Source organism: Gekko japonicus, unplaced genomic scaffold, assembly GCF_001447785.1.
Source record: "Gekko japonicus isolate JY-2015 unplaced genomic scaffold, Gekko_japonicus_V1.1 scaffold20, whole genome shotgun sequence".
NCBI lineage: Eukaryota > Metazoa > Chordata > Lepidosauria > Squamata > Gekkonidae > Gekko > Gekko japonicus.
In genome coordinates, this window is record NW_015169172.1 from 1,914,077 (window position 1) to 1,924,650 (window position 10,574).

The 10,574-nt window shown below is 40.9% G+C and overlaps 1 protein-coding gene across 1 annotated transcript in view; it reads right to left on the bottom strand.

Annotated features, from left to right (window-relative positions):
- Positions 1-10,574, bottom strand: part of IL23R (interleukin 23 receptor) — a 42,853-nt gene that overhangs the window by 27,327 nt on the left and 4,952 nt on the right. The window contains 4 exon segments of the mRNA XM_015415782.1: positions 5,049-5,131; positions 7,002-7,155; positions 7,245-7,390; positions 9,651-9,814. Of these exon segments, the coding sequence (XP_015271268.1) occupies positions 5,049-5,131; positions 7,002-7,155; positions 7,245-7,390; positions 9,651-9,814 (547 nt within the window).

The following is a 10,574-nucleotide window of genomic DNA, read 5'->3' on the forward strand; positions in this document are numbered from 1 at the left end:
CTTTGTGTCTTGGCCCCACTGCTGTACCTCCTGATGGCACCTGGTATTTTTGGCCACTGTGTGACAGAGTGTTGCACTAGATGGGCCATTGGCCTGATCCAGCATTGGCTTCTCTTATGTTCTTATGTCCTTGACAACCATGACAGTGTGATCACTGGCCTCGAGCCGGACATCCTGGAGTGCGAAGTTAAATGGGCATTACTAACAACAAAGCTAGCAGAGATATGGTATCCCAGTTGAGCTATTCAAAGTCTTAAAAGATGATGCTGTTAAAGTGCTGCACTCCATATGCCAGCAAATTTGGAAAATGCAACAGTAGCCACAGGATTGGAAAAGGTCAGTTTACATCCCAATCCCAAAGAAGGGCAATGCCAAGGAATGTTCAAACTATCACACAAGTGTACTCATTTCACATGCTAGCAAGATCCTACAAGCTAGGCTTCAGCAGCATGTGGATAGATAACTGCCAGAAGTACAAGCTGGGTTTTGAAGAGGTAGAGGAACTAGAGATCAAATTGCCAACATTCGCTGGATTATGGAGAAAGCAAGGGAGTACCAGAAAAACATCTGCTTCTGCTTCATTGACTGAGCTAAAGCTTTTGATTGTGTGGATCACAACAAACTATGGCAAGTCCTTAAAGAGATGGGAGTATCAGACCACTTCACATGTCTCCTGAGAATAAGGGTGAAGAAGTGACAGTTAGAACCAGATATGGAACAACTGATTGGTTTAGCATAGGAAAAGGAGTATGACATGGATGTATATTGTCACCTTGCTTACTTAATTTATATGCAGAGTTCATCATGCAAAATGCCAGCCTGGATGAATCACAAACTGGAATTAAGATTGCCGCAAAAAACATCAGCAACCTCAGATATGCAGACGATATCACTTTAATGGCAAAAAGTGAAGAGAACCTAAAGAGCCTCTTGCTCATAGTGAAAGAGGAAAGCGCAAAAGTTGGCTTGAAACTCAACATCAAAAAAACTAAAATCATGGCATCCGGTCCCATCATTCCTTGGCAAATAGAAGGCAAAATCATGGAAGCAGTGACAAACTTCACATTCCTGGGATCCAAGATCACTACAGACGGTGACTGCAGCCATGAAATTAAAAGACGCCTGCTCCTTTGGAGGAAAGCTATGGCAAACCTAGACAGCATAATAAAAAGTAGAAACATCACCCTGCCAACAAAATTCCATATGGTCAAAGGAACGGTATTCCCAGTAGTAATGTATGGCTGCAAGAGTTGGACTATAAGGAAGGCCAAGCGCCAAAGAATAGATGCTTTCAAAATATGGTGCTGGAGAAGATTCTTGAGAGTCCCTTGGACTGCAAGGAGATCAAATCAGTCAGTCCTAAAGGAAATCAACCCTGACTGCTCCCTGGAAGGCCAGATACTGAAGCTGAAGCTCAAATACTTTGGCCACTGGGAATGGAGCACTCACTGGAGAAGACCCTGATGCTGGGAAAGATTGAAGGTAAAGAAGAAGGGGATGGCAAAGAATGAGATGGTTAGACAGTGTTATCGATGCAATGAAAATGAAATTAAGCAAACTCTGGAGGACGACGGCGTGATGTGGTCCATGGGGTCACCAAGAGTCGGACTTACTGTGTGACTGAACAGCAACGACAACAACAAAGAGCTTATAGATTCCTGGAAGGGGAGTTAAGGAGGTAGGATGGGATTTTCAAATTGATACTGTTATCCATGATTCTTTGTGGGCCCATCACTTGTATTTCATGGATGTTTCTGTTATTCTGAAATTATTGGTATATATTATAATTATTCAAAAGGTTATAATGTTGAATTGGTTTGTCTAATTTTTATTATGAGAAGTAATATGGAACAAATTCCAGGGATATCCATTTCCCCAAAGTTAAAGCAACATCGGGGGTTCTCTCCCTCTAACTGGCGGCAAGGAAATGGTGGGTAACTAAAAGCTATGCACCTTCCTCAGTCTGCTCTGAGTCACAGTTTTTCATTATTTAAAGAAGTCAGCAGGCTGCCATTACATGTAAAATGTATTTGCATTTAACATGTGGTCAGGTTGTTTGACATCCACAAAAAACTAAAAGAAACATCATTCTGCAATCAGTCCTGGTTCAGGAGAAAAGTGGAATATTTTAAATTAATAAATAAACTTTCAATGAACGAATCTGTATTATTCCTAATGTTATTTGCACTAATGATAATGCTTTCTCTCGTTCCATAAATGGGGTTGCCAGGTCCCCTCAAAGTCCCCAGTGGGGGTCTTTGGAGGGCGTTACTGAAGAGGGTGGGGAGTCCCCAATGTGATGATGTCACACAGACGTGACATCATCATATTGGGGAGCGGCGGCCCCCGCCTCTCCCCAGCAGTGTTTAAAGGGTCTCTTTAAATGCTCTTGGGAAGGGGTGTGTGTGTGTGCCTGCACTCCAAGCCCCATATTCAGGGCTTAGAGTGCAAGTACACACACCCGCCTTTCCCCAGCAGCATTTAAAGGATGTCTTTAAACACCGTTGGGAAGAGGTGGGGGGGAGGCCAGGTGGTCACTCTTGGGATGGGGCTTCCCCTGCCCACCAGCTTCCTGGTGGCAGGAAAGAGCTCCCCCAATCACGAAACCCCCATGGAACCGGGGGGTCTGGCAACCCTATGTTATTCCCATCAGTGGAACTAGTGGATGACTACTCTATCAATGTTTATAAAAGCAGTAGCCTATCATTCTTTGCTGTCAAGATTCTGAATTTAAAGAAGCTTATAGTAGACCATAATTTCATCGAATGAATGCAAAATGCAAATTTGTATATTTAAGTTCCATACTTAGATTCTTGCTTTTGAAATTAATATGTTTTGAAACTGCTGAATTGTGACTAATTGTACCCAATATGTTGGGTGGTATTATCTACCATAAGCTCTCCCCTGTCCTCCCACTCTGCAAAAAAGGTGTTCTTTTCTCTTTTCATAAGCTTCTGTGGGTTGGATCTATGATTGGAACTTAGAAGGATTCATGAACTGGATCTGTCCCTCTATATTTATCTCCTGCAGCCCCTTTAAAAGCTGCTCATCAGGCCCACTCAAAAACAGTTAGGCATGCCATGTTGGAGGTATGTGGATTGAGGAGAAAATCTCTCTTCTCCTCTTACATAAGCTCTCCCGTGAATGGAGCAAGAGTGTGCAGAAGAATTGGAGGAACAATTTCTGCCAGTTTGCCTTGCTATAGTCCCCTATGTTGCATCTTTAGGGGGTTTTTTGCATTTTTTTTTGTCAGTTCTGACCCCATACTACTTGATTTATCCCGATTTCTGCACACATTTTTGTGCCTTTAGTTTTCACTTCTTTTTTTGGTTAGCTTGTTTTTCCAAGTTTTTTCCAAGTTTTGTTGAGATCCCTTTTACTCCAATCTTTTTCTGGAAGCTGATTTTGAATTGGCTTTTTCCTCATACATAACTCCAGCCCACTTTCAAGTATTGGATGGTCATTGTTGTCAAACCACTCCCTCTCCTTCTCCTCTACCCTGAAGATAAGTGGTTTTATTTTTGATATATTTTTTTAAAAATACAATACTTATATTGATCTAGCAATATAAGTGCACAGACACAGATGCACACAAACCCAGATGTTCAGGTTAAGCAGGTCCTCTGAATTCCCAGCTTTCATTAAAAAAAACAAACCCTAAGTCTAGTCCTTTCCCTCACAGAGATCTGCTTTTTTTCCTTATATCTCCATGAGGAACGGGGCTAGAGACTTTTCAAAAAAATGAAAGCTGAGAATTCAGAGAATCTTCTAAACCTATCAGTGCAGTTCCCCTGAATACAGTCTTCATTTCCTCGTCCTCTTTTTTGCATTGAAAGGTTTCCCCAGCAACTGCCCTTCCACTAAATGAAAGTGTAATTTGTCATATCCCCACAAGTCCCTTGCCAGGCTTTGGGAGCATTTCCAAGCAAGATTTTATTAAGGAACACACACTCACAAAGCAGGCAAAATAGACAATGAATCCTTTCCCAAACACAAACAGTTTACAAGCCCACACTTTTGTAATCTCACTGGGGCAATAGTATAAATCACTTAACTCATGGGAGTTGCTGAATGTAACAGTCTGCTTTATTTCAACCAACTTCTTCAGACTAACACAGAAAAATGAAAGTAGGAGAGCAGTCTAGGGGGTGGAGTTTTTCTCCATCCCATAATCATGTTCTAGTTAACTCTTTACTATCCATTTTATTACACACATGACTTCTGAAACAAATGCAAAACAAACAGAGGGACTGTGCTCTATTCCTCACATACACTCACAATAAAGAGTAAGTCAAGCACATGGAAAACCCCCATGTCTGTTCCCAGGAGCTCCCCAAATCCTGAGGAAAATTATTTCTGGGGATACAGGGGACTGTGGGGAAAGTACTGATTCTATAAACTCCCTCCATTGAGAGTCCAGCCCAATGTTTCCCATACAACATCCTGTATTTTTGTTACTTTGTAAAGCAAAGAATAAATTGAGGCGGAAGAAGAAGAAGAAGAAGAAGAAGAAGAAGAAGAAGAAGAAGAAGAAGAAGAAGAAGAAGAAGAAGAAGAAGAAGAAGAAGAAGAAGAAGAAGAAGAAAAAAAAAAAGATTTATACCCTGCCCTTCACTACCCAAAGGTGTCTCAGAGCGGCTTACAAACTCCTTTCCCTTCCCCACCCCACAACAGACACCCTGTGAGGTAGGTGGGGCTGAGAGAGCTCTTGACAGAAACTGCTCTTTTTCAAGAACAGCTCTTATCAGAACTACGGCTTGCCCAAGGTCATCCAGCCAGGTGCAAGTGGAGGAGTGGGGAATCAAACCCGGTTCTCCCAGATTAGAGTCTGCGCACTTAATCACTACACCAAACTGGCAACCATAGGATGAATTCTTTCTGGTTTTGGCTCCAACAGAAAGAATTCTTTCATATTTCGACTTTCATATGTCTGAATTTTAGACCCATGAAAATGAGACCATCCTGATCTTTAAACATCACTATTTTTTTATCCTTAACACAGAGACACAATTTGAAATGTGCAAAACTTGGAAGGAAAACAGTACTACCTTGATCAAGATGGTTACCTCTTGGCTACCATTTGGGTAGTTTGGTCCCAAATATCTCCACACATCAAGTACTGAAGATGGTTCTGCATTTAAAAAAGAAAACAAAGAAGCTAATCATGATATTTCTGATTTGTATTTTTAAATTAACTACAAGGTAACATGGGTTACTTGGAGTTTTGGTCTTGTAAAATCCAACATAATCTTTTGAAGCTAATGAGTGGAGCTGTTTTAAAAATCTTATTTTAAGACTGTACCAAGGCTGGGAAATGATCATGTCCATTTGAGGTCTGTGCTGGGACAGTAAAAAGGGTTGGTTCCACAGCAGCACAACAGACTTTCTCTTCTCCCCATTCCACCGCAACCTCCTGCAACTCCAATCAATTCGTTTTGGGGTAAGAGAATCCTTGGAAACTGAGTGTGTTAGTGCAGATGGTTGCAGTTGGAAGTATATCCACAGAACCCACCCATAAACCCTTTGCACAAATAGAAACACCCTTCATTTGTGGAAAATACTTTTGGATCCAATTCAGTGTTTTCACTAGAATTATCATTCATATGCTATATAGATTCCCGAAGAGTAGCAGGTGATGTTTGGTTTGGGCCTTTTCTCTGCTAGCTGATGATGAAAACTGTTGATTCAGAAACCCTTCCTTTTACTCAGGATAAAGACAGACATAAAATTCTAAGGGTGGCCACCAGTGTTCCCTCTAAGCTGAGTTAGTGTGAGCTTGCTCACAGTTTTTTAGCCTCTGGCTCACACATTTTTGTCTGAGCTCAGGAAGGATGGCTCCAGAGCAAACAAAGTCTGCTTGCTGACAACTTTAATGGCAGTAGCTTGCAAAGTAGAATTTTTGCTCACAAGACGGCACAGCTTAGAGGGAGCATTGGTGGCCACAGCAAGTTCTTCGCCTTACTAAAACCTATCAAAAGTCCCCATCACAGATGGCTTCCCCTAATTCCAGCTGTTTCATGCCGAATAACTGCAGAGTCTGTTCTCTCTGAGTTTATCAGAGATAAGAAAAAGTACATTTAATTAGAGGACAGGAAAAGTTTTATCAAAAACACCTCTGCCACTTACAATGTTACCTGTCTGCAGGCTCAGTTCAGCTTCACAGTGATGGAAAAGAAAAGCAGTGTGAACCAGCCACACCCCACTTTTGAGGATGCCAAACATGCATAACAATACAAAATGGTTCTGTTTATGGACTAGCCATTGGAGAATACATCTAGCTTAACAATACAAATTGTTTGAACTGCTTATTGATTGCTTATTCCCTCTGTTGAGGGAATTCATTGATTTTAGTATATCGTACCAATCAGGAATTTCAGGGTCTTTCTCTGATTGTCCATGTTGGGGATCTTTTTTTGTCTGCTTTACATTGATTGGGCCTATTTAAGGGACAAAGGCCAGGTGTTAAATACGTTTTTAAAAATATGTATGTGGGCCCTAGATACTTGTGCTGTGTGATGTCTAAGAGCAAATTATCAGCATGAACGAAAGGGAAAAAGTTAATATTGATTTATCTACAATGGGACAGAAAGGGTATGATAATTTGACTTCCCAGTTTATGAATTTGGGTTCCAGTCGAAACCGAAACCAGTAAAAATATTTTGCATATATTTGATGTGGGAATTTATCTATAGAGTGTTGATATTCATAATACCAGTGAGGTAAGACATGCTACCCGAGTCTTTTTTATGTTTTGCTGAAGATGTCAAAGGAAATAAGACCACAGCCAAAGATTAAAATCAAGTACTTCTGTTCTTGAGCTAACATAAGACCAGCTTCCTTTGTACTAAGGTGATTTTGTACACATATGGTGTCATGCTGAAACATATCTAAAAGCTCACTTGGGTGGGCTAATTGCAGCATAAATTGCTTGATATTGTTTCATTACTATCTTCTCTTTACTTGAGTAAACAGGATGAGGAAAAGAGTGCCGTGGTACTCACCAGCTTCTGGAGTCATATATGTTACAGGCTCACTCCATGTACTCCAAAATTTTCCAACTTGAATTAACTTGCATCTAACTTGGAACTCATACTTAGTGTTTGCATCTAAATAGTACTCAGTGTAATGATCCCTTTCAGCAACCAATTCTCTAACCTAAAAGAGAGAAGCAACAGGTCAGTTATGTGTGTATCTTCCCAATGGGGACCAGGACTTCCCAGCCTTTGCTTGGGTGAGTAACTCACATGCCAAGTTTCACTTGTCATCTCCTTGTGACGATCTTCACAATGGGTGTTACTGAGTGCAGTTCGCTTCTCCCACTTGATTATAGTCTTAAATACTGGATAGTCCACAGTTTCAACCTGGGTTATTGTTGGTGTCACTGGTATCTCTACAAGTGATACAAGAATTAGGTGTTTTTTTAATGTGATACATTAGACATAGTCTATCCTGATAAATATTTGCTCTTAAGCAAATTTTCAAAAAAAGGTTATTTCTAAACTTGGAGATAAGCAGGTGAGGCATGCTGTTTAAACTGATGATTTTCCTGAAAGAAAACACACTCTATATTTATACTCCTGAAGAACACTTTTTTAAAAAAACATAAAGATTGATACCATAGTCAAACCAGATAGTATTGACCATGCAGTATCCTAGTTATATAATTATAACTAGAGCTGGTGTAGTGGATTTAGTATTGGCACAGGATGCCAAGGTTCAAATCGCCACAGCCGAGAACCTTAGGGGGTGCCCCTGAGCCAATTGCCCTCTGTCTTACTTACTTCACAGGATTGTGAGGATGAAAATGGAAGGGAGCGTTTTGGAGGAAAGATAGAATTAAAAAGTAACAAATAGCTAATAATAGGTTTGTTTGAGATGACAATTTAGTGAATAGTTTGTTCTGTTTTGATTGTTGATGGTTGTGAACAGATAGCTTTTGATGTTTTAGAATTGATTTTTAAAAAGAATCTGGATTCTTGATTTGGGTCTGGTTTAATTGTACTTTGTAAACAAAAACAAAAAACAAAAGAAGGTGGTACATTTTACATAACTTTGTTATCTCCTGCCAATAAGAAAATAATTCCAAGTAAAATACATATTGAAATATTATAGGTATTCTATGTAGCTGGTTATGGAAATAATTTCTTCAATAGTGAAAATACTGGCAGGACATGCTTAGGCAATTATCAGGGCAGGACTGAGTCAGGGCGGGGTGTCAGCTCCCAAAACTCTAGGGTTGCCATCTCCCCAGTCAGGGCAGAGGATCCCCTGATTTTGGGGGCCTCAATCCACTGCTGGCCAGCAGGGAAAACTAGCCAGCAGGGAAAATCCCTTCCCCTGAACAGCAGCATCCTGCGGGGATGCTGCCGATGCAATGCCATCACCGGTACTGACGTCATCATGCTGGGGCTGTTGCAAGGCAACACTCTAGCATTTGGGGGGAGCTCTATGTTATCATAGAGTTTTTGCCTCAAACGCTAGAGCATCACTGCACAACGGCCCTAGCATGATGATGTCAGTACTTTGCACACATGGCAGAAAAGTCCCGAGGAGGAGCCAGGATCCCCCCCGCTGTAGCAAAAGTGAGATCCGGCAACCCTACAACACTCTGTTAGTCTCTTGCCTTGAAAACCCTATGGCAGTGGTGGCGAACCTATGGCACGGGTGCCAGAGGTGGCACTCAGAGCCCTCTCTGTGGGCACGCATGTCATCACCCCAACCAGGCCCAGACCATCATTAAAGTGTTGAATTCTCTGCCAAATAATTTTAAGTAAATGAAAGCATTTGGGATTGCTTTCCTTACTTTGTTTGGATCAGCTTAAGTTAATGTATGAGTTTGTTTTTTTTCTAAAGTAAAACCTCAGTATTCAGGTTAAATTGCCATGTTGGCACTTTGCGATAAATAAGTGGGTTTTGGGTCACAGTTTGGGCACTCGGTCTCTAAAAGGTTCACCATCACTGCCCTATGGGACTGCCATAAATTTACTACAGCTTGATGGGACATTCTACCACCAGCTGATCTGGAGCATTCTGTACCACAGAGACTAGGTGCAGTGCATAACAGAGGTAAAACAGTTTAAGTGGCTATGGCTAAATGAAAACAGTACATCTTGAGTGGCAAACAACAGCAATATTTGATCTCAGCTGACTTCCAGATATTTTCAGTCTGAACCTTAAAGATCAGGTGGTGGTTCAATCTAGTTGAGCTCAGCAGTGACCACAATGATCTGTTAGTGTCAATGCTAAAATAGTTTAGGATTAGGATAGTCACACAGGGGATTGTGCCAAAATGTCCATCCAATTTTATACCAGGTGCAGGATTGTTTATAGTCTAAAAGTGAGGGATGTTCTTATTGGGATATCCTCTCTTATGTAGACTGTCCACTAATCATGCAGTTCCCAGGAGTTGCACAAAGCACTGTAATAATTCAACTACTGCAGCTCTCAAAATGTAGATTAGAATCTATGTCTGTACATGCAAAACAGTTCTCTTTATAGAATTAGCAATATAGAACACTATAACAGTGTTCCAGAAGTTCTATCTACACTCCTTTGTCATGATCTCAGTAATATTAAGCTAGTTATGTTAGATTAAAACACCTAATACCAGGTATTTGCAAAAAAAGCCTCTCTGAATGATTGCACATTACCTATTTCCGTGAGGTTAACTTGTAAAGGATCCGAATAAACTGCTCCTAGGTAATTTTCAGCATAGACCTGAATAGAAAATGTTTGGTTTTTCTGCAGGCTGGTCAGAGGGATGACACAAAAATGGCTGTTTGAAGGAAAGGTATTGTTCTCTTCAGTCTGTAAACTGTAAAGATCAAAATATATTAGGGCACATATACTTTTGCTATAGCTATGAACCTCTGGGTTGGATTCTATGGCTTTGTGAGGGGGAGACACTCACAGAGGTGCACTTCTCCACCAACCCCCTTCTCAGGTATTTCCAGGGTTCACAGAACCACCTCTGTGGGCAAAAAGCCATAGGTGCAGGGGGGTATGGTGAGGTACAATGACCCCACCAGAGCTCTTGTTCCACCATGTTTCCTCTGCAAACTTTCCACTGGCACAAACATTAGGTGGGGAGTCATTCTGCTTGATTTTCTCTCTTTACTGTGGCTCCAGCCACAAATCTAATGTAGCCATTTAGAAAAAAAATGCATTGCCTGTGCAACCATAATAAATAATTTAAGTAAGTGAACTATGAAGTGGTCACTTTTCTAATACTGATGCAGATTTGGGAGGTTAGTTAACTTGTTCAGCAATGTAGGCACATATTTTTGAGAACAAAGGCAATGTTTAAAAGGAATGACTGGTGAGATTCCCTGTCAATTTAAAGCACTTCCCGGAAAATCATTGAGTTATTTTAATGTTCACATTATGAACATGATGCAGCCAAAGACTTCTAAGCTCCATTGATTTCATTGGGAGAGTTAATGGTCAGGCCATACATTACAATACAGTCATGTGCTGTGCTAACTAAACAACAGCTGCTCTGAATCAAAACATTTTTTGGGGGGGAGATGTTCAGTAAAAGAGCAGCAGGGGAGAGGGGTTGCTTAACTCTTTCC